At 44.7% G+C, this 25222-nt stretch overlaps 1 protein-coding gene across 1 annotated transcript in view; it reads left to right on the top strand.

Annotated features, from left to right (window-relative positions):
• Positions 1 to 25222, top strand: part of Ust (uronyl 2-sulfotransferase) — a 300209-nt gene that overhangs the window by 188071 nt on the left and 86916 nt on the right. The window contains exons 4-5 of the mRNA XM_076926828.1: positions 9376 to 9455; positions 19252 to 19405. Coding sequence (XP_076782943.1) covers positions 9376 to 9455; positions 19252 to 19405 — 234 coding nt within the window. The remainder of the gene's footprint in view (positions 1 to 9375; positions 9456 to 19251; positions 19406 to 25222) is intronic.

Below are 25222 nucleotides of genomic sequence, written 5' to 3'. Positions count from 1 at the left end.
GAGCTTCCCAGTTCACCAGCTTGCTCTGAGCATCACATGTCTTCATCTCCTGAAGCCTGGGATTGCAGACAGATTGCCATGCCTGCCCCATTTATAAGTAATAGGGATCTAAATTCTAGTCCTCATGCTAAGACATCAAGCACGTTAGTATGTATGTATGTATACATGTATGTATATATGTGTGTATGTATCATCTATCTATCCATTAATCTATTCCTACATACACACATGCATATAATATATATATATATATTACATACATAAATACACACACACACACACACATATATGTGTGTGTGCGTGTGTGTGTGTGTGTGTGCATATATATTTTAAACACCAGTTTCTCCTAGACTCTCCCAGGCTCAGTTGATCAGGGGAGTTTTATGTGTCATGGCTGTGCTTTGGATCCCACAGAATTTACACATCATACTTTGGGAAGCGCTGCCCTGGTCTGTGTCCTTTCATCCATCACCAGGAAAGGTTATTTCCCTATAAACCCCACATCTGCTCTGGCTCTGTCCAGTAGCCATTCACATGACCTAAGCCTTGGAAATCATTCAGAGGATGGAGCTGATGGCAGTCCTATGCCCGTGTGTTTCAGACCGCATTAAACTCTTGGTACAGGGCAGCATGGCCGGCATTATCGTATACTGTGTCAAACTACCCTGTGGCTTGGCTCTCAATTGACACCCAAGTCTGAGTTCTCAGTATAAGGCGACGAGACTTAAAACATAACCATAACCATGGTTCTTCTGGGAACGTTCTTGGGGCCACTGAGATCCCTCTGGGCTCCCCCATGCTTGGTCCTCTGTCCTCTGTTCAATTGGTCAGTCTTTTCTGTATTTATTCATTCATTTTTTGGGGGTGTTTATTGAGGATCTACTGCTAATGGTGGGTGCTGAGCTGCAGGTGCAGTGCTCGCCGTTCATGCAGCTGACTTCTGAACTGGACACAAACATACGTAAATCAAGAAAATATAGAAGTACACATAAAAGCAAGTTGGGGCCAGATCCTGGTTAACTTTGAATGGTAAGTGTGCAAGGCAAAATTGTATTCAGTAGTTAAAGGGCAGCCATTCAAAACAGTTCTTGTGCCAGGCGTGAAAATCTTTTGGAAAGCATTTGTACTTTCTCTTGCCCCATGCCTTACTGCAGGAATAGAGAAAATGGAGAGGTAGGTGTGTAAGGAATCACCCAGGTATGTGTGTATCTGAGGAAACACTCCTGAGGGTGACCATATCACAAAATCCACTCACTTCATGAAGGGTGATCATTTAAATAAAATAAGTCCTCCAAGCAAGGAAATTCAGTCACCTGAGACTAATGTCTCAGGCAGCTTTATGAAGTTTTTATTTTTGCTTTGAAACAAGCCCTGTCTCTCAATGGCATTGGAGAATGCTGCTCCAAAGTGACTCTGGGATTAAGCCAGAATTCTCATCAGTTCATGGAATGGGTTCTATATTGTCTTGGGGTCTCGAAACAAAACCAGTTTTCTAATGCAAAAAGAAAGGGAAGAAAGGAGGACAAAAGAGAGAGGCCCCATGACCTGGGGAAGGGGAGACAGTTTCTTCTCTCCTAGGGTTTGAATCTTGTCCATTAATTTTCTGGATCTAGTCTAGACACAGTCTCTTTGCCACACTCATGTTACTGCTCCCCCTGGTGGACTACGTCTTAACTGCAGGCACTAGTTATTGTGGCTCTGACCTAAAGATAGAAAAAGACCCTGCTACCTGTATACCCTGTACCAGCAAGAGGAAGGAAGGTAGCCCAAGACCCTCATTCACCCTTCTCAACCTCTGAGGAACCTGCAGTTCCCCCTCGGGGCGGTTTGCTTTTGCTCTGATATGTTAATAAGCACACATCCTTTCTTTGATTTAAGATGCTTTGCAAAATTGCAAGGCATCTAATTGTTTCTGAGTGACACAAGAATTCAGACCAAGATAGAGCAGAAATACCCTTCCTGTTGGCAAACTGACAAGCATTTCCTGAAGATGTCAGGAGCAAAGACATCTTCAGAGCTGCAGATAAAAGTCTGTGCTCTCCCACCCTGCCATGGGGAGAGGGGGGAGCAAACGGTTAGAAACGGCTTCCAAGCATCAGCTCTGTGTAGGAAGTGTACTTGTTGTTTGTATTTTCTTTACTTTTGAAACCTCAATTCAGTCCATCAACATAAAGTTAACTTGTTCCCTTAGATAAATTTCAAGACATACCTACCCTTTTCCTATGTATTTAAAATCCATTGTTGTTCATGGTAGTATTTACTGTTTTGCCACCCTAGAAATTTTAGAAAATATTCTTTCTATCCTTATTAGTGTCTGTCTGTCTCTCTCTCTGTGTGTGTGTGTGTCTCTGTGTCCCTCTGTGTCTCTCTCTGTCTCTCTGTCTCTCTGTCTCTCTGTCTCTCTGTCTCTCTCTCTCTCTCTCTCTCTCTCTCTCTCTGTGTGTGTGTGTGTGTGTGTGTGTGTGTGTGTGTGTGTGTGTGTTCCTAGAAAAGACAAAGTTCCCAAGCAGGCTACCCATGCACTCTGCCACTGAGCCACACACTCAGACCCATAATACTTGTATTTTTCCGTGTTTTTCATCCATCAGTTGTTTAGCACCTCCTAAGAGACACAAAACACTTATTTTTCTCTAGACCCTCTTCTTGTGCCTGCCAGTCCCTTGTTTCCATTTTAAAAGTTCCTGTGTAGATAAGTGTCTGAGAAGGATGAGGAGACCACCACACGGGGATGAAGAGAGGGACTGGAGGGTTGGAATCCTGGCACCATCTATTGGATCTTCACAATTTTACAAAATCTATGTACACTGGGGCTGGAGAGAGGGCACAATGATCAAATACATGTCGCCCTTATAGAGAACCCAAACTCAGTTCCCAGCATCCATGCTTGGCAGCTCATAACTGCCTGTAACTACAGCTCCCAGACATCTGATGCCTTCTTGGGCCATGGAAGGGTATCTTGGTTCTTGGGTGGGCATGGGACTGGAACCCTGAGGCTCCAAGGGAGAAATGGCAGGTGTTCGGCCACGCCCCCAGAACCCAGGGTCTAATCTCCATTTAACCTGCACAGATAGAGGGTGTGGCTACAGGCCTCACCCTCGAGAGATTTTCATACTAATGAGTTACCTAAAGGCCAGAGGGTGTAGCTAATTAAATTACGTCCTCCCAGATCCTACCCTCTTCCCCCTCCCTATTTAAGCCAGGCCCACTCTAGCTTGACTGAGGGATGCGCACACCATCTGCATTCACCATGAACAATGAACCTTTGGAACCCCTTTGGACTTTCTTGTGTTATTGTGGCCGCCATCGTGTGACCTGCGTGGAAGACGTCCCTGCATTCCAGCTGCCCGCTCCTGCGGCGGTTTGTCCCACAATGCCTCTGTCCTCTGGCACCTGCTCTGTATAACCCATACGCATAACCCATGCATGCTCATACACATAACCCATGCATGTTCATACACATAACCCATGTATGTGCATACACATAACCCATGCATGCTCATACACATAACCCATGCATGCTCATACACATAACCCATGCATGCTCATACACATAACCCATGCATGTTCATACACATAACCCATGCATGAGCATACATGTGATTCAAAATAAGATTCACCTTTAAAAGAAACCTATATATATACCTTCTGTGCCCCAATTTCTTAATTTCAAAGAATGAGTAACAATTCTCAACTCTTGGAGCATTAAATGATAGCGGGTGTATAAAGAACTCTTGCTTCACCACTGAGCCATCTCTCCAGCCCTTTAAGGAACTGCTATGGTATGTAACACACCCCTCTCCCAACACACAGAAAAAAAATGGCCTTGCTTATCATTGTTACACTTTGGATATTATAAGGGGACTGTTGACAATTTGCCTCCTGTAGAAGCATGTTACCAGTCTGTTCCAGGAAAGGCTGGATTCATCGCCTGGGTGATAGACAATTATGTCTTCAGTTAGTGACGGGTTTCTTGATACTAAGCAAGCATTTCTAAGGGGGTATCTTCATCCCATAAACACTCCTTGGACATAGATTCTCTGCAGACACCTGGCTTGGGCTTAAGGAGACAAATAAGTCTAACTTCAGCCCTTGTGTAACTTAATCTAAGACAAAAAGAACACAGTTACAGTGCATCATCAAAAGGGGTGTCCTAAAACCTCCCCAGATGAAGAGCTGAGAAAGATCAAAGAAGCATGCCTTATTTCTAGGCAGAGAGCATCAAAGGCAGACACAACTCTCTTTCTGCAGCCAAATTTGCTTCTCCTCCAGGATTCCCATCACCACAGATGGGTACCACAGCAAGTAAAAGGAATTATGAATTCTAGCTAACTCGTCTAAAAGAATCCAGGTATTTTATTTACAAGCTATCAGCCTAGATTCGGCAGGTTTGAAGCTGTTCTAACTTACATCCCAGCTATATGTCCCTTGTGACTTGCTGTTTCCCCTGGCCACGTGCTCATAGTCCACCTCCTCTCATGGCAGCTTCCTCCTCTCTCCCTGTTCTTTCTTCTTTCCCAGCCTCTGCCTACAATCCCTAGGCAGGTAACTGAAAATCCACCTACCTCCATTTCCTACACAATCACAGGCTTTAGCCTTTTATTTACCAATTAACTTGGGGAGCAAGGTTACATAGAATCACTTGGTGTACTCACAGGGACAACCAGGTCTTGGGGACAGTATTTATCATTTGAATACATAGCAGTATCAGACCATCCACCCACAACTTGCACTCACTGTCCTTGCTGAGGACCTCAGAGAGATGGTGTCTAGACTTTTCCTGACTTTCTATCAGCAGATAGCCACCAAGCTCCTTGCTTCCATCTTCCTTACTTCCCTCCCTGAAGTTCTTCATCCTTCTAAATGAGCTAGGAATCCCCATAATCCCTTGCCTCAGAACAGTTTGAACAACCCCAGCAGCAAAGTTTCTTCTAACTCATCAGCACCCACTGTTGCTGCTACCACCCACACCGGTTTCTTCCTAGCCAGACTTTTTATCTGGTCCTTCTGTGCTGGAATGACTGAAATCAGGGCTTCATACTTCCTAGTCAACTGGTCTACCACTGAGCTTCCTGGCCTCAGCCCCTACTCTTTATTCTTCTTCACAGTTTCCACCCTTATCTCAGATAACAAATAAAGCAATTCTTTTCTAATGTCAGATCCCTCCAGAGTTAATGTCAGGTTCCCTCACATGGTTTCCTGTGCCTCTTATTACCTGACTCTAAGTCTCTACTCATCTACTTTCTTGCTGAGCCTATACAGCAGTGGTTCTCCACTTGTGGCTCATGACCCGTTTGCAGGGGGAGGGGAGGCCAGACAACTCTTTCACAGGAAGAGCGTATCAGATATCCTACATATCAGATATTCATTACAATTCATAACAATAGAAAGATTACAGTTCTGAAGTAGCAATGAAATCATTTTACGGTTGAAGGTCACCACAACCTGAGAAACTATTAAAGGGTCACATGCAACATTTGGAAGGTTGAGAACCACTACTTTCTGGTGCCATAGCAAGACACTCTGACCAAAAGCAACTCAGGAAGGCAAGGACTTGTTTGACTTACACATCAAGGTCATGGTTCATCATTGAGGAAAGTCAGGGTAGGAAACTGAACCAGACCGAACACTGTTTGCTGGGTCACTCTCTGGCATGCTCACAGGCGTATGATTAGCTACCTTTCTTGAATACCTTAGGATCATCTAGATATGGCAGTGCTATGTCAACTAATAATCAAGATAACCCCCCCCCCAAAGATGTGCCCAATCTGACCAAGGTAGTTCCTCTCAGAGGACTCTAGGTTGTCATCTGTCAAGTTAACAGTTAAAGCTAATGACAGGAGGCAGCCTCTGGTGTAGACAATTCCCTCAGCTTCTTCCATTTTGTGTTTGTCCCTTATCTTCACTTTGCAGTGCGTCCACAATGTTTCTTTTCTACTGTAAATTCTTCCATGCCACAGAAGACGCCCCCTTAGGGAGACGTGCCCCGTCTGCATCGGCATGTAGTCTGGACACATCACATGTGCGCCTCCTACCCTGTGCTGTTTATTATCCCTGGATTTCCCCTCTCCTCTACTTTATCTCACCTCCCACACTTTGGACTTCTGAGAGGGAGGACCCAATAGTTTTTCTTTATAACTGCACACCAAGTGGTGTACTGTCTGAGGTTGACTTGGTGATCATATGTGTTGAAGAAAAGTGGAATATAGAAAGTCAAACTGGAAGAGGGAGGTATTTTAGCTGGAAGGAGGAAAGGGGAAGGGAGGGAGGGGGAGGGGGGAAGGAGGGAGGGAGGGAGGGAGGGAGGGAGGGAGGGAGGGAGGGAGGGAGGGAAGGACAGAGAAAATGCTGCAGACTTGGAAATACTGCAGAAAGAAGAATATTCTGGAAAGAGGAAACATGTTCCTGGTCAGGCTTTGGTATGGATGTTGGTATGTGGAAGGAGTAAGAGGCAGGGTCTACTTTGATGTGTTATGGAGAGCATTTGTAACCTGAGTCAGGCTGTCCCAGGCTGCATCAGGGTGAGTAAAGAGTAAAATAGATAGGACTGAAGAGCGTGTTCCTGAATCTGGTGGACCTAGTCTTTCGGCTCACAGTGCTTGTGTGCTTATCCCCTGAGCGTTAGTAAATAGGCAGTGACTGTTGAGTGGGCATATGCAGGAGAATCAGGAAGAAACCAGAAGTGGCCCTGTGTGAGCCAGGAACATCAGGGGCATAATCTGTGGCTACTTTAGGTAGTGCCGTTGCTGCCATAATGGCTCCAAGGATCAAGACAAAGGAAAAAGCCAGAATCAAGTAACAGTGGGAGAGTTGGGTTGGATGGCAGGAGTTCGGGAGGCCATGGCTTGTCCCTAGAAATGGGTCAAGTGTTAGCCTTTGTGAAAGTCAAACAAGCAGTGCTCAGCCCATGCTCACACCATAAGGGGTTTTACTGCTTGGGGAACAGTGACAAACCATGTATGGGGGAACACTCTGCCCTTCTTCTGCTAACACAGTAAACATGAGCGCTGGCAGCTTGAGTCTGTTTAAGGACTAGTGCCATACTGTCACTGCAAATCCATTCTTCCTAGAGAAATAGGCAACTTTATGGTATGATGGCCCTGTTCCCGAAAGTCTAACCGTTCCCTTCTGTCATTAACTGTAACACACTGATATATGTGTTTCGTGGGGTGCCGGAGTGTTGACTAAGGGAAAGATCCAGGGTCTTTTCCAGTTTGCTTCTTCAGTGCCACCAGGTATTATTCTTGCATGACTTTTATGTACGCGGGGAACCATCTGAATTAAAATCATCTAGAGATAACAGCGCGAATCGCCTTTATCTTAAACACACACATAGGCAAGCAGCCATCCTCCAGGACAAATTAGCAGGGTTTATGTGTTTATGCCTATAGATGGACAATTCATCACAACTCAGAATTAACAGTGTGTCAAGCAGGAAGCTTGACTACCAGAACATGCCGGGGCTGCTTAGAAGGGAAACCAGAGGTACAGAAACAGGATCCAGTTTCCTTTTACACTCAAGCCCAAAAAAGGACTAGACTTTGGCTTACCCATGCTTTCCCCAGCTTCTCACAACTAACAGAAATCCCAAGTTTAGGCGCTGAGCCATTTAACTCTTAAATTCAGCTTGATTTCTCCAATCATTACAAGCAGGAATAACTAATTAGTGGGTTCAGACAGATCGTCTGGGTCTATAAAAAAAAAAAAAGCATGTGCTTGGTCTAGTTTATCTCACGAATAATGATCAAGTATTTACACATGGGGCAGCCCCGATGTTAGACCCTTGGGAAGAAGATAGCCCAGGGCTTGTTGTGTTTGAGAACAACTGAAAGTCTAGACTCTCAGTTCACTGTTGCCATGTTTAACATGTGAATGGCCATTTTGGTTCCCAGTTTTCAACTTCTTCTAGTTCATAACATCTGAAACCTTCTCTGATGTTCATCTACTGTAACAGTCTCAAAATGCCTTTAAAAGGTTTAAAGAGAGAGAGAGAGATTACCATGTCCATTTTGGTAGGGCCAACTGGAAATTCTAGAGAAAGAATTCAGGATGTCAGGGAGGTCTGAGAATGCCTGGAATTTCTAACTCATTTCACTAACCATTTTCTGTATCATGACATATTCCAGGAGACCATAAAACTCAGCTTATACAAACATAAAATGCTTTTTTTTGCCTTACTGATAACTGCAAATAAATAATTCACATGACCACCCACCAAAATATTCCAAGATTTTCAGAGGCCCGGAGTTTCCCCATGAAATATGTTCCTTATAAATTTTTATAATCAAAGAGAAAAATAATAAAGGGTGCGTACTCTATTCCCACTGTAAATTCCACTACATGAGTTTAAAAATATTTTTGTAATCTCCATAATGTCACAGAAATATAAGGAAATGACTAACACCTTCTCCTGGTTTGACTTTAAAGGAGGTAATTAAAAGTATTCTCTTACCTGCATTTTAGCACTACAAAATGTTGATTTTTTTTTCCATCTAAACTTACTTAATCTCAGGCTGAGGAAATGGCTCAGTGGGGAAAAGTAGGAGCCATGCACATGAAAGGACCTGAGTTTGTATGCCCAGACCCCATGGAAAGGCCTTGCACACAGCGCCAGCTCCTGGAGTCCCCAGGATCTTATGGCAAGATGTAAAGTGGAGGCAGGAGAATTCTTAGAACTCACAAGCCTGCCAGCTTGGCATACACAGAGGAAAAACAGCCAAGAAACTTTCTGCTAAGGTGGAGGCGAGGATTAAAGCCCAGATATGTACTCTCTTTCAATATACCCTTGTACACACACACAGATGCGTGCACACATACATATACACATGCATACATACACATACACACACACACATGCATGCACGCAGGCACACACACAGCTGCATATGTACATACACACACACATGCATATATGCATGCACAACACACACACAGGCATACACACACAGGTATACACACATGCGTGCACACACACAGCTGCGTATGTGCATACACACACATGCATGCATACATACACACAGGCACACACACACCTGCGTATGTCCATGCATGCATACATGCACACATGCATACACACAGTACATGTATGTCATCCACAAACATTGAAGAAAAATACATAATCCATTGCCTTGTTTGTTTTTTTTTTTTTTTTTTATCCATAATCAACTGAATTGGTCTCAGGGCAATCGGTCTGGTGAGAAAGCTGATTTATCAGTGAAGAACCTCACCAGAAAGCTCATGCTTTGCAACAAAGTTCAGCTGTCTGGCCCTGGCCCAGAAGAAGTAGGTGGGGGGTGAAAGGAGGAAGGCAGATAACCTTTAGCAGGTCGCTTAGAGAGCTAGTTCCTGTGAGTGCTAACCCTGTCCTTCTTTTAATAGATGGAACTGATTAAGAATATAAGTACCGCCGAACAGCCCTATTTATTCACGAGACACGTCCACTTCCTCAACTTCTCCAGGTGAGTCCCTCTCCAGCTTTGTGGTCACTCATTTCCTGTCTTCTGGGTCTTTATGCTCCATCCAATGAGCAGCCCCTTAACGGTCTACTCAAATCAACAACTCAGAGCCATCGCCCTCCAAGGACCTGCTCAACCTCATCAGCTTTGCTACAGAAGTCAAAGTTTGGAACCTCGCTTCCTGGAATATACCCGCTGAGACATTATAAAAACACGAGATTATTTTCAATGACAAGCCTTTGAATGGAACAGTGGTTTAGTCGAGGTGGGGTGGGACATGATTTTTGTATTGAAACAGAGGCAAGAAATGAGAATTTTGTCATACATTTTCCTACCATGTGAACCTGTGTAATAGCAATAGGGGCAACACGGAGGTAGTGTGTTGAGTTTCTTCTGCTGCAAAGAGCTCCATTGTTGCTGTAATTCTCCAACCCAAATATGACCAGTCAAAGAAAACACAACTCCATAATTATGACTATAAGCCGCATGCCTAGATTGGGCAGATTCACCACTACACTACTCTATTCCCCAACTATGAGACACTTATAACTTGCGGGTTTTCCAAGTCACACATTTGTCCTTCCACCTCCTGCTCCTCCATTGTCTTCCTTCTCTGTCATCATTCTCCTCCATTGTCTTCCTCCTCCTCCTCCTCCTCCTCCTCCTCCTCCTCCTCCTCCTCCTCCTCCTCCTCCTCCTTCTCTTCCTCCTCTTCCCCTTCTCTTCCTCTTCCTCTTCCTCTTCTTCTTCTTTTCTCTCTCTCTCTCTCTCTCTCTCTCTCTCTCTCTCTCTCTCTCTCTCTCTCTCCCCCCCCCCACCAACCTTTATTTCTCCACCTCCCCTTCTCTGCCCAATCACTGGCTCTAGCCTTTATTTTACAAATTAAGGTGGGCAGAAGGTTCACTAAAATTCACCTGTGTACTGATTCACTCACTCCTCCTCTGCATCCCCTCCCAGGGAAGGGGAATTAGCATCAAAATACAAGGCCAGGGCTATCCACAACACTCCATCTTTTGTTGTTTTGTTTTATTTTGTTTTTAAACTAGTCATCCCAAGTCCTGCATATTTGACACTGGTAAGATATTTTTGATCTACTTGGGTTTTTTTGTTTTGTTGTTGTTGTTTCAGATAGATAGATAGATAGATAGATAGATAGATAGATAGATAGATAGATAGATAGAATGTAGATTTTCAAATTCAAATTCTGGGGCCTTCTCTTGGTTCAATTGAAACTTCAAGTTCTATGTGTTCTTTCTCTCAGTGGTTCATTAATGCTGTCTTAGTTAGGATTTCCATTGTTGCTGTGAAACACCAAGACCAAAGGCAAGTAAGTTAGAGAGGAAACTGTTTATTCAGCTTACACTTCCAGATCATAGTCCCATCATTGGAGGAAGCCAGGACAGGGACTCAAACAGGGCTGGAACCTGGAGGCAGGAACTGATGCAGAGGCTGTGGGGGGTGCTGTTGACTGCTTGCTTCACTTGCTAAGCCTGCTTTTTATAGAACCCAGAACCACTAGCCCAGGGATAGCCCCACCCATTATGGGCTGGGCCCTTTCCCATTGGTCACTAATTAAAAAAAACATCTTTCAGTTGGATCTCATGCAGGCATTTTCAAAATTGAGTCTTCTTCCTCCCTCATGACTCTAGCTTGTGTCAAGTTGACATAAAACCAGCCAGCATAACCAACCCCTTTTCAACTTGATATAAACATATCACTATTAAGCCATAACCCTTCTTTCTTATTCACTTCCAAGATCTTACATTAAAAACATAAATAACTTTAAAGGTTCCACAGTCTTTACAGGTTCAAACACATTAAAATTTCAGTTCTTTTAAAATAGTCGATCTCCTTAAAATCCTAAAGTTTTTTTTTAAAATTCAATGTCTCTTAACTGTGGGCTCTAGTAAAATCAAAAATAAATACTTTCTTACTTCAGGAAGGAAAATAAGCAGGGCACAGTCAAAACCAAATCAAAGCGAAACCAAAGTCCAACCACCCACTGTCTGGGGTCCACTCATGATCTTTTGGACTTCTCCAAAGGGAGAAGTCACTTCTCTGGTTCCACCCTCTGCAACACACACAGCTTCTCTTCTGGGGTCTGGCAGCTTCCACTCCACTGCTGCTGCTGTTCTTGGTGATCATGGTACTAGCTTCTCTAAAACTGCTGGTGTCTTCTACTGCAACTAAGTTGTACTTGCACCAGCGCTTCTCATGGGGTCTCCTCATGGTTCCAAGCCTCAACTTCTCTTCACTGACTGCTTCAATCCTGAGCCTTCATCTGCTACTGAGGCTGCACCTTCACCGGTAGCCTTTCCAGGCCTCTCACATACTAAGCCTCAACTACTCTCCAAGATTTCTTCATGCCTTCAAAACCAGTACCGCCTGGCTAACTCATACTACTGAGTTCAGCTTCCAGCTGGAGGCGCGACCTCAGGCACCTCTGGAACACAACTTCTCAGGAAACACTTCCCAGAAGATTTCACCTCAACGATGCTGGTCTCTTCTTAATCATCACTAAATTCTCAGCTCCATCTAACCAGCATTGAGTATACCAGCAAAGCAAAGGTTTCACTTTAGTAGTTCTGGTATCTTGTTCATCACAGCTGATTCTTCAGCCCCAGGTAATCGGAACCACAGAATCTTAATTCAAAATAGCAAATGACCCTGATAGAATCTTCAAACTTCCCTCTGAAACTTCACAAGCCAGGCCTCCACTGTCTGCACTGTTCTCGACATTCTTATCTTCCAAGTTCCACAGAGCATCCCACTGAGATCTCAGTGCTCATTGGCTTTTCTAGCCCAAAGTTTCATTGTTTGTCCACAGTCCTTCCCAAAGCGTAGTGAGGTCTGTCACGGCAATACCTCACTTTTGGTACCAAATTGTCTTAGTTAGGATTTCTGTTGCTGTGATGAAAACATCAGGACAAAAAAAAAAAAAAAAATCAAGTTGGGGAGGAAAGGGTTTACTTGGCTTCGATTTCCAGATCATAGACCACTGTTGGAGGACGTCAGGACAGGAACTCAAACAGGGCTGGGACTTGGAGGCAGGAACTGATACGGAGACTACGGGAGTGGAGGGAGCTGCATACTGGCTTGTTCATTATGGACTGCTCAGCCTGCTTTCTTCTAGAACCTAGGACCACCAGCCCAGGGATGGCACCACCCATTTGGGGCTGGGCCCTTCACATTGATCACCAATTTCAAAAATGTTTTATAGTTAGATCTTATGGAGTCATTTTCTCACTTGAGGTTCGCCTCCTTTCAGATGACTCTAGCCTGTATCACGTTGACATAAAACCAGCCAGTACAAATGCCCTCTACATGGTCATTCATTGCTCCTTACACTGGTGACCCTTAGGTTCCTGCTGTGCCCACTGGCCCTGCCATGTACTCACAGTTGGCATCTGTCAGCCAGTAGATCACTGGGTCCAGAGGCATGTCTGCTGACAAGCTCCAGAGACTCCTAGCCAGCGGTCTGACAGTGTTGTCTTTATCTTAGGATAACAGTTTCATCACAGGGTCCAAAGAGCTTACCAGGGTGCACCATCCTCATGCAATGAGTACAGCCTTCAGTTCATGCTGACCCCATTGCCCCTGTGTGCTGGCACCACAGGAGGCTGGCTATGGAGAAGCTCTGCTGTCCAGCCTTATGTCCTGACAACCCACTGGGCTTGGAGAAGGTTTTAGCCTTCAAAGGACTTCCCTGCCGCTCAGGAGGCCCTGTTCCAATTCAATGTGAAGGAGGAATGAGATTCAGCGAAGGCGAAGGCACATTATTAAACAGAGGAGCTGTCACCATATATTTAAAAGCTAGCTTCCCAAGCCTAAAGTGCCCATCTTGATAAGCCAGAGTTCTGTGGGACAGTAAATAGAACACTTAAAGTGGTCAACAGTGACTGCTGGCCAGGTACTGGCCCACCTCACTATTTTTCGCCACGGCTCATTACTGGGTTGGCTGGTGTGAGCACCCTGCTTCATCCTTTCAGAAACCATGTCATTAGTCATAATGAGGCCACTGGAACTTGTTACATGTTCTGGTCCTTATGTTTGATGATTTGTAAAGAAGGAAAGGCCTTTGGTTTTGGCTGGCCCAGTGAACCTCCTCCTCTGCCACGGCTGACACCTTCAAAGTTCAGTCAGTAACCCCTCTTTCTTTCTAGGTTAGATCTTCACATCCAAACTGCAATACAACACATTTTAATAATGATCTCAGGCCAGTTCAAAATTCTAATGAGAAGCCAAAACTGACTTCTTAATTGGATTGTCAGCGCCCAGCATCGTGGCTGTATTTTACCCTGGTTTCCACTATCAAATGCAGGAATGGGATCTTGATTGTTTTAATTCTAGATGGAAAAAAAAAAGCCTTTTAGAAGGTACAACATCTGCAGAAAACAGTGGAACCCAGGCTATCAGGATCTCTAAGTATTAGAGCTTGCCTTCCTACTCCTCAAGATGAGGGCAAATCATATGGCCACTTGGGCAAAGCTATCCACTTTTCCATCTTTAAAATAGGGGCGGCTCCTGAGAGAAGAATATTACAGGAATTCACCGTGGATCTTAAAGGATCTCTGTGACAGTCCTGAAGCTGGTTAGGCCTGTTAGCTGGTTAGTGATTCTACAGCAGTATCAAACTCAGGCAGGCTGTCTTCTCTCTCCACTCTGCTCAAGTCAGAGCACATCGGTGAAGCATCCTCTCTCAGCTTTCCCTGTGTTATAATAGCTGGGATCTCCACAGTGAACTCAGATGTTTCTCTTATCTTTGGAACCCTTGAATTATTCTTCTGCTGAAGAAGTGTGTAGTTAGATGTGATCTAGAGGGAAAGAAGTCACGGGGATTCCCCAACATAAGATGGAGGGCCGCGGGCTCCCTCTGATCCTGCTGAGGTACGAGAGACTGGCTAGTTAGCTCTAGATCAGTGAAAGGAAAGAATGTTCCCAGTACAGGAGAAGCAGGAGTGAAAGTCAGTCAGAGATGGGCTGGAGGAATTTACCAAGCATTGACTAGGAGGAGAACTTAGCTGGAGAGGAAATGGGCCACACCACCTGCTGAGGTTGCGTCTGTGGAAGCTATTGTTACCTCTCTTCTTCCCTTCCTGTAGTCCAGGGCTAAGGCCTTGGCTATAAAGACTTCCACAAACATGAGGAGGATTACAAGAGGAACCTAGATACAAGCCAGCATTTCTTCATTTCAACAGAGTATCCTTATTTATGGAAATCTTCATTCTAAGTAGCAAACTGTACGGATACAAAGAAAAGTCCTCCCCGCAAAAAGCAAGGGAGGGATAAGGAAAGCAACTAAGTTGGAATTGATAAACACTTTGAGACCTGAGCTATCTATTTTGAATCCTAAGCATAAGTACAATTGAGCTGCTCTCAAGAAACCTGCCCTTACAACTGGTGAACCCTTCTCATGTGCATGTGAAGCAACCAGACCAAGAGACCAGACTGCGCTGGCTTTGGTTGACAGTTCTAATCTTTTACATATCATTAACGTGTAGCAACATCCTCACTGTTCAACATGCTATCAGGATCAGGCTGAATGCTGCCCCTCCTCCGGCTCCTTCCTTTTTCCTCAAATACTGTTGTGAGGTCTCGAAGGACCTGCATTACAGAGGGTTTGTTGTTGCTGCTGCTTTGTTTTGTTTCCACTGTTTATCATCTTCCACTGTTTATCATCTTCCATCATTCCACCTTTACCTGGAATGTACACAAGAGTGGCAATGGAAAATACCATCCCGTGAGCTCACGATGTTCACTCACTGGCTGATTACATCATATATCCATCGACTCAAGTCTTTACTCTTTTTTCTTCATTTTCCTCTGGGTCTGAAGGAACCCTTTGGCCATAGCAGTTCAGTTCATCCAACCAATCATGTGCTTCTGCGGTTGCCATGGAGAAAGCCATTTAGCAGAGCCCTGCCAGTTCAGCAGAGATCTCAGGTTTGGACTGGATTTGTAGGGTTGTTACTGGGTTACTCTTGTTAACACTTGTTTTGAACTTCCTGGAAATGTGGACCGCACAAATGTTTCTTCCTCTGCATGAAGGGAGAACGGAGTGCAAACCACCTTGGCCTAGAAGATGCCACTAGGGGTTGGGATGTCAGAGTCCGGCCTTTCATGTCTGTATGTTGTAGCTTCGTATGTCTTTCAGTGGTTGTTGAAGTAACTCTAGGATATAATTTGTTTTTGTTTTTGTTTAATCTTACCTCTTCATGGTCAGTAGCCTCACTGGAGTGTGCCCCAGGTCAGCATTCTGAAAAGACTGTGGCACATTCTGTTCAGCCTGTCCCCTCCTGACTCTCTCTCTCTCTCTCTCTCTCTCTCTCTCTCTCTCTCTCTCTCTAACCTATCTGTTTGTTTTCTAAGCTTCTGTTTATATTTGTTTTCTAAGACCAGAGGAAATATTTTTCCCAGTCTGGAATTCCTCTCACCCCTCAGTTAGGCTCTTCTTGTGGAGACAATTTTCTAAAATACATTAGACCCTAAGGCCTTCAGGCAATCAAGTAGAGCGTAGGATCTCTCATGCTAAAATTGGTATCCCTCTTCCTTTAACCGTTCTTATTCCATTTTACCCAAAGTTCCCTCTGATACCTCCAACTTCTGTTCCTACTTCTGTTTCCCCAGCTCACATGGTAGCCCCAGTGCTAACACTAACTTGTGGAAGGGAGGGAAGGAGGGAGGAAAGGAAAGAAGGAAGGAAGGAAGGAAGAAAGGAAGGAAGGAAGGAAGAAAGACCAGAAGGAGAGTAGAGGAACAAAGGAACTCACCCTCCAGGGAGGCTGCTGGGGTGCCAGCAAAGGCATTTGATACTTTCTCAAAGGAAGCCTTAATTACTGTGGAATCGGAGCTTGAAACCAGCTGCCCTTTGAAGGTAGCCATTAGTAGGTAAGTCAGATCTCAGCACTTCTACAGTTTAGTTCAGTTTCCTCATCTCATTTCTAAAAGTTGACTTTGCTCTTATTCTCAGTAGCGGTGGGATCCCTTTTGATTCTGTGCCGTTTAATAATGACCCAGAAGCTTCAAGTTTGGAAAAATCAAAGTTTAAAAAAAAAAAAAAAAAAAGGATGCCAGGTGTTTAACACTGTCTCTACCTACTCACACAGAGCCAGGAGGTGGATTTCAAGGTGAGAGCTTTATTGTGGGCCCTCCCTGTTTAGATCTGCTGAATTTGTCTTCCTTGGGTAGCAGTATTCCTAGGCTCTCTGCTTTCTACTAATAGGGAGCTGGCCGCTGTGGCCATGAGGCGCAGCCATATTCGCGGCCAATCAAGAACAAGCATAGTCTGAGTTTTCCCTCAGCTCACCTCATAGATTTATTTTGTGTCCTTATCACAGCATCTCCCTCCATGAGCAGGAACCTAACATCACTGGTCCCCACCCTTTCTTTTCCGTCCTGCCATTTTCTTCGCCTTCCCACAGCAAAGGTCACTCCTCTTCTCTCCCTTCAGTGCAAACCAGAGAGCCATGTCTACCAGTATGCATGACCAGCCTTGATGTCTTCATGTCTGTATCTTCATCCCTAGAGAGACGTGTATGGGTTACATGATTCTGCCGGTCAGCATTGGTGAAGGTTCCCAACACAGAAGTCCGTACACTCGCTGTGCAGTTTTATCTTCCTGTTTCCTAGAATTATCATAGGGTTCCTGTTTATCACCATTATGAGCCCAGTTTGGTGAACACAGGATGGTAGATCCAGGGTTTGTGTATTTGCAGGTTAGCCAGTGGTAGGCTCAGATAACTCCTAAGACTGCAGTTATCCATATGTTCAGAAGCATGGATGTTACCTTGCTTACATCTAAGAATAGACAAGATTTATATTAGCAGGGATAACCCATTAGGTGTAACATGTCGTCCTATATGACAGTGCTGGGGGAATTCAGAACAGCATGTGTATGTGCTGGGTCCTGAAATTCATTTTTGGAGAGTCTTTCCTTGGTGCTTCTGTATCTTCTTGTTTGTGTGTGTGTGAATGCGAGTGTGTGTGTGTGAAGACAACCTTGTATATCATTTTTTAGGGAGCTTTTGTTTGAGACAGAGTCTCTATGGCCTAGAACTTCAATATATAGGCTAGGCTAGCCACTGAGTTCCAGGGTTCTCCCTCTGTAGCTCCCATCTCACCATTGCGGGAATTGCAAGCACATGCCTCCATGCCCAGCTTATAACTAGGCAGCACGCATGAAGACATTTTTTTTTTTCTGTATGTAGTCACCTACTAGGTGCTACACACTACTCAATGACAAAATCTCTGGCTGTCCAGGAGGTTCATACATGTTGTGTGGGCATGTTGTGAGAGACAGACATGTCCACACAGTAGGAAAACCAGAGTTCATGGCCAGAGCACACCGAGCTTAATCGCTAACCATATGTAGAGCCTGGTACACCTGCAAACCTAGCATTTGAAAGGCAGGGGTTAAAGGATTAGGAATTTGGAGCAGCCTTAGTTTTGAGGTCAGCCTGAGCTACAGAAACGGTTACTGAAGTTTTATGATTGTGACTCAGGCTGGGTTTTAAATAGTGAGCAGAGTCTTCTAGCAAGAGAGGTGGGAACTGGATCCTGTCCATCTCTTTTGTCTGAGGATGCTCTGTCCCTTGGCGTAATGGCAAGCACTTTCATCAGCTAGAGGTTGAAGCTAGAACAGCTGTTAAGAGATGGCACCCTACTGTTGCTAGCCCAACAGCACACCAGGATAGTCATGAATGAGCCTAACACAAAACCTAAAAACCTTGTTAATACATTGGGAACTACTATATGCAATAAGCACTGTGTATCTATGCAATTGTAGCTATACTGTGCTATATGCAGCTGTGTATATAACTCAGTTGCACAGGTCTAGAACACAAACTTTGTAGATGACAACATCTATCATAAATGTTAAATGTTGGACATTAATTACTGAGAGATGTATATTTCAGTTGTTTTCGGATGGAGTCTCACTATGTAGCTTAGGCTGCCCTCAAATTTATAAGTCAGCCTTTTTGGAACTGGGGAGTAATTCCATTACTTGAGGACAATTATCTTGTGACTTGCATCTCTTTCTTGTATCTTTGCATCATTACATTTCTGAACTCTGGAATTTTTCATCCGTGGTTAAAAGTGAAGATTCTGGATCCAGACGACCCATGTCTATTTTGTGGCATAGCCACAGATTATTTATCCTCTTTCAGCCTCAGTTTCCCCAGGTATAGTTGGGGATAATTCTGGTTTCTAATCCATGGAGTATTGGAGGTCTTCTTTGAGTTTTCAGTGTAAAGGCTTAAGAACGTGGTGAATAAATCTCTTTTCAGTCCATTTGCCTCAGAGTGTCTCACTGTGTGAATTACAATATATAATTACTGGGTCACCACTACACATTCAGAATCAAGCAATTGCTTGAAACAGTCACGGAGAGCCACCTGTATGACTGGGATATCAGCTACTGGGATACAAAGTCAAGAATACTATGCCCTGTCCTCAACAAAGCCATGTCTACTGAAAACACACACACACACACACACACACACACACACACACACACACACACACGCATATGTGTGTGTGCCTTAACAGTGTCAGATGGTGTGCTATACACAGTGCTGTGCTAAAAACAAAACAAGTCAAAAAACTGGTCTCCCAGTGTCCTGGTAGGCAACTGTATCTGTTTCTTGCATGGTAACAAAAGTCCTAGTTTACAGTTTCCTGTCAAAGTGGTGGTAGGCACATTAGCTTATAGGTTAATGGCTGGGTTTCGTTAACCTAGAGGGAAAATTTGTTCTGGCAGGCCTGGTAACAAACTCCCTGTTTGTGTGTCCTGTGTTAGGTTTGGAGGAGACCAGCCTGTCTACATCAACATCATCAGAGACCCCGTCAGTAGGTTTCTATCTAACTATTTTTTCCGTCGCTTTGGAGATTGGAGAGGGGAACAGAATCACATGATCCGCACCCCCAGCATGAGGCAGGAGGAGCGCTACCTGGTAAGTTTTACTGCATGTCAGTGGTGGCTGTCCCATGCCTTGGAGTGGTAAATCCAGGTTGGGAGCTCACACAGAGGAAGCCTTTGTGAGTGAGAACTTGTCTCAGGTGACACAGAACTGATTTCAGATTTGCTTTGTTCTGTTTGCCTTTGTTGACATTCCTTGGGAGTCTTGGCCTGCCACTCCCATTGTTAAGAACAGCTGTAATTGGAGATCTCTCTCTCAGAGGGTTGCAAAGTTTGTTCTTTCCTCATCCTATTCAGTTCCCATGGCAACTTCTCCAGGGAGTGGGTTTTCACTTGAGGACGTTCAGATTCCAAAAGGACCTAGGGTTGCCAGAGTTCTGTTCCCCTGAGGGTGCACCTCTCAGATTTCTGGTCTAATTGCTAGCTGTTTGTCTTCCTGCCAGCCCTCTTAACTTCAAATCCAACATTCCTCCCATGCTGCCAATAGACTATCTGTAAAATGCTGAACCTTGCTTGCTTTTCTGAATCTCGGTAAAGGTCTCCAGTTGTTTTATAAAGCCAGGAATTAGTCACAAAAATAGAAGGCAGAGCTGTATTCTGTTCCCCCAATACCTACCCCAGCCAGTCCCACAGCAGAATAAAGGACACATTTCTCATCTCTTAGTGACAAAGTGAAAAACGCTTATGGAGGAGCTGTGAGCCCCATGCCTAAGAGGCAGAAACCATGGCCTCTGTGTGAGAGGCTGCTGGGCTTCCCAGGCCATCTTGTGTTGTTGGGCATGGATGGGCAGGACAGGAAGTGGTGACGTGTCAATGTAGATGTGCACCCACCCACCTGTATCTACCAACACTGGTCTTCATCACCAGCCTTGTCAGCAAGAGAAGTTAGTGACGGCGCCATCACAATAGCTAGACCTTTTCTGATTCATAAAAAACATAGTATGTTTGATGCTGAGACCATTCTTTGGAGGTCACCTTGGTGTCGCTTTCATGTCTTAAGAACTGTGATAAGAGACACAGAGGAAAATGCAAACCTCTTACCCAGTTGTGTCTATTCGGGTGGTAGACGGGCCCAGACCAGACCCAAAGCTGACCACTCCCCGTCCGTACAATCTGAGCATCCTTACATGACAATCTGAAATGCCCTCAAATCAGACACTCCAAGCATCCACACACTACACCCAACCTCACACGTGACTTCTTAATCAGCAGTGTATAACCACTGAAAACATCACACCAAACGAGTTTCCAGCTATGTGTCTGTGGAGTGTGCACTCGTTTCGTGTTTAGACTTGGTAATTCCCCAAGATCTCTCATGGTGAGAATTCTTAAACATTTCTAAGCCTTTCAGTATTCTATCATCTATCTGAAGCTTCAGTGTTTGTTGTTGCTGCTATTATTGTTTTTGTTGTTTTTGGTTTATGGCTCCAAGTACCCTAATCTTTAAATTACTAGTTAGGAGTATGGCAACTGGTATTTTTTTGATTGGTGACATGATGTATATATTCAAAATGCAGAATCACTTCCTAGAGGAGTAATATTTTCTAATTATCTTTGTTATTTGTATTGACTCTTAAAATAGGCTTATGTACCTTTAAAAAGAGTTCATTCTATTTAATTAATATGACATTTCAAAGATCTCACTCAGTCTTGATGCTAAGAAAATGCTGAGAAGCCAAAGACATGGAAATGAATCTTCTTTTTTTTTATTGAAAAAAGCTTCTTCTCTTATACAATATTTCCCAATCATAGTTTCCCCTCCCTCTTCTCCCAGCTCCTTCCAACTTCCCCTCTCCCCCAGATTCATTCCCACTGCTTTCCCTTCAGAAAGGAGCAGGCCTCCAAGAGACAACAACCAAATTGACAAAACAAAATACAATAAGACAAAGCAAAAACCCTCATATCAAGGCTGGGCAAGGCAACCTAATAGGAGGAAAAGAAAAGAGTCCCAAGAGCAGACAAGAGTCAGAGGCACACCCACTCCTACTGTTAGGAGTCTCACAAACAGCAAGCCAATAGGCATAGAATATATGTCCAGGACACTGGTCCCATGCTTGTCACTTTAGTCTCTGTGAACTCTGGTTATTTGATTCAGTGGACCATGTTCTCCTGGTGTCCACCATCGCCTCTGACTCCTAGAATCTTTTCTCCCCTCTTCTGTGGGGTTCCCCAAGCACTCCGAGGGGAAGGACACAATGGAGACCTCCAGTTTAGAGTCTTTCTCTACATAACGTCTGGCTGTGGGCTCTGTACCTGCCCCTGTCTGCTGCTGGGGGAATCCCCTCTGATGATGACTGAACAAGGCACTGGTCTATGAGTATTGCATTGCACTTATTATAGATACTCAGAATATCATTATACTCAGAATATCACTAAGAATCATTTCGTTACTTTTTTTTCCCCAGTCATTTTGGTGATTGGGTTTTGCTGATGCAAAAGGCCAGATCAGACCAGATTAAAAGCAAACAGATGCAGGTTTATTTGGTGCTCCTGAAGGGCGGGTTCATGGGTCCCAAAGAAAGGGCCAAGGAAATCGTACACCCTGGCTAAGGCGAGGGAGTTTTATAGAAGACATGTCAGCCAGGAGCTTGAACTGTGCCCAAGTATGGTCAGATGCTGGGCACCGGGGCAGGCACTTGGGTGGGCTAGATGTATCAGAAATGTGGGTTGCATCAGCTGCCAGAAATACAGAGCTGAGCTTTGGGTGCCATTCCTTTGTTCAGAGCTTTTCAGTGCAGGTAGAGTTGTGGGGAGCAGACTGGGTTTCCAAGCTTGTGCAGTGGTGAGCAGGGGGCACCAGAAGAACATTTGGTACTACCATAGGTCTCTGACCTATCCAGCCTCTGGTTCCTGGCCATCCAATCAGTGTAGGGTATGGATTCCTTCTCATGGAGTAGATCTCAAGTTAAAGCAGACATTGGTTAGCCACTCCAACAGTTCTGCACACCATAGCCCCAGCACAGATTGTAGGTCGAACGTTTTGTGACTGGGTTGGTGCTGTCCAGATTTCTCTTTCAGAGTACCGTCCAAAAAGACTAGAACATAATGGTGATGGCTCCATGCAGTCAATCTCTCTTGTTCAGTGAGCTGTGTGAATGTTTTCCTCAGCCCAGCAGGGGCCCCACTGTCAGACTTGGAGAGGGACTCTCTGTCCTAGCATCAGCCTGAGTTGATTGGGGATCTCCAGGGGAGGAAATTAATCTTCTAGTTCTGTCTTTCAAATAGCATGTGGGGGTTCTTCTGGATTCTTCTACTCTGTCAAACTTTAGTGCCATCTTGTAGAGGAGTGCTTCTCAACCTTCCTGATGCCGCAACCCTTTAATACAGCCCCTCATGTCAGGGTGACCCCAACCATAGAAGTATTTATTACTTCTTAACTCTAATCTTGGTACTGTTAAGAATCCTTATGTAAATGTCTGATATGCAGGATATGTGATAGGCGACCCCTGTGAAAGGGTCATTTGGCCCACAAAAGGGTCATGACCCACATCTTGAGAACCACTGCTGTAGTGCATTTCATGTGTTACAATTCCCCTAAGTGTGCTAAATGATAAATTGTAGTCATTAAAGGGAGAAATTGCAAACTTGGAGTTGAGAGGGGCATTGTTTGTTTGTTTCAGTTCTGAGAATCAGATCCAGGGCCTCTCGCATGCTTGTCAAGTGCTGTTACCAAGCTACCTCTCTAGCCCTAGATTTAAAAAAAAAAAAAAAAATCAAATCTATTTATTTTTATTTTATGTGCATTGGTGCTCTGCCTGCATGTATGTCTGTGTGAGAGTGTCAGATCTTGGAGTTATAGACGGTTGTGAGCTGCCATGTGGGGGCTGGGAATTGAACCCCAGTCCTCTGGAAGAGCGTCCAGTATTCTTAACCATTGAGCCATCTCTCTATTCCTCCATCCCCATTACTTTTTAGAAGCTCCCAGTATTAAAAGTTGCACTGGTAACTGCCTGGTAGACTCTGACCTGAGAGGTTCTAGGTACATTTTCTGATAAAATTCTCTCCTCATTGACCTGAAGCCCCCACCCCCCACCCCCCACCTTCCACAAGTCACACACTTTGCTTTGGGTATGATTGTTTCAGCTGAGCTCAGCAGATGCTTCTTGGCCAAGCTCTTGCAGGGAAGCCCCAGGCTCCCCAGTGTGTCAGATGGAAAACTGGGGTGAGGTGGGGTGAGGGGAGTAAAGGAGCATCCTGAGTCACCTGCCCTGGCCTGACCCTGTTCAAGTTTGTTTTCTTCTTCAGAGAACCCTTTGTTTATTTGGAAGATGTTCTGTTGCCTTTTTCTTTCTTTCTTTCTTTTTCTTCTTCTTCTTTTTTTTTTTTAATGGCTGAAACTTCTTTTTATTTTTCCATCTCTGTAGTCCCTTGACATAAAATTTCCCCAGTCGGACCCCTCATCAATTTGGCAAGTCTGGATGGTCAGTTGTGTGACTCAAAAGAGGGTATTGTTTGTTTCTCTGTGGGGCATAGTCAGCTGTGAGGAGACGGGGTCTTTTCAGCAAAACTGAGAGAGTGTGCCACCGCTAGACTAAGCATGTCACTCCCTTGGGGACTGTGTACCAGGTCACTTCTGGCATGCCACATGTCCACAGACTCAGCGTTTGTCTGAATCATGGCCCTATTCCAGATCTTAGTGCCCCAGAGCCTCTTGTTTTATCCAGTTGCCAAAAAACTCAGTGTGCTCTTGGCCCCAAGTCCGGTGGAGCTTCTTAGCAGACAGCGGAGGAGGCTTCTGGATGAGGGGGTAGAAGAGGGGTGGCACCTTGCTGTAGTGGACTGTTTGGAAGGATATAGAAAAGGATACTGTACTAAGGTCACGTCCCCTTTACACAGGTGTGGCAGTGTGGGATGGGGACAGGAAAGAGCACAAACCTCCCAATCCCACTGGGATTGGCACTCCTCAGACCTTAAGTTTCACCTTCTGAATGTAAAGAAGAGGATCCAGCCAAGGGCTGTGTTTTCTGAGCAGAATCGTTTCCTGTAATGTCACACGCATGTCTTTACAGAGATATCGCCACTAGAAACCATTTGTCTGAGGTGGGGGTGAAGCTCAGTTGGCAGAGTGCTTGACTAACCTGCATAAAGCCTCAGGTTCAATACCCAGCATTTCATAAACTGGAACCGGCAGTTGGGAGGTAGAAGTAAGAACTTCAGTGTTATCCTCAGCTATAGAGAGTTTGAAGCCAGCCTGGGATATGTCAGACCTTGTCTCAAAATGGAGGCTGCGAGGGGTGGGGGAAGGGCATTTGTTTTCAAATATTCAAGCATCTTCTGGTTCTTTGTAATTTCTGGAAACCTCTAATTTCTGTCAAACTTGTTGTTTCTTTCCAAAACATTCTTTAGTGGCATTTACAAGAGAATAATATTTAGATAAATTAATGGCATACAGAGAGATGGTTGAGACAGTGTCACCATGAAAGAAAGGCAGTGGCTACAGGCTCAATTATTGTTGTCTCCTCAGCCCCCTAGAGCAAGGCTGACAGCGAGATACCTGGACCCCGGACTCTATAATGAGAGCATGAGATAGAAGCAAGTGGGGGGTTTTGAAAGGAAAGCAAAAGCCTGGGCTGTGCTGTCTAATTTATGTCAACTTGACAGTCGTCTGCGAGGAAGGAACCCCAGTTGAGAAAATACCTCCATAGATGGGTTGTAGGCAAGCCTGAAGAGCATTCTTTAAATTAGTGATCAAGGGGGGAGGGCCCAGACGATTGTGAATGGTTCCATCCCTGGGCTGGTGGACCTGGGTTCTATAAGAAAGCAGGCTGAGACAGTCATGGGGAGCAAGCCAGTAAGCAGCACCCTTCCATGGCCTCTGCATCAGCTCCTGCCTCCAGCTTCCTGCCCTGCT

The sequence above is a fragment of the Arvicanthis niloticus genome, chromosome 28, assembly GCF_011762505.2.
Source record: "Arvicanthis niloticus isolate mArvNil1 chromosome 28, mArvNil1.pat.X, whole genome shotgun sequence".
In the NCBI taxonomy this organism is placed as follows: Eukaryota; Metazoa; Chordata; class Mammalia; order Rodentia; family Muridae; genus Arvicanthis; species Arvicanthis niloticus.
Note: the sequence above shows the minus strand (reverse complement) of the source record. Positions and strands in the feature narration are given on the sequence as shown.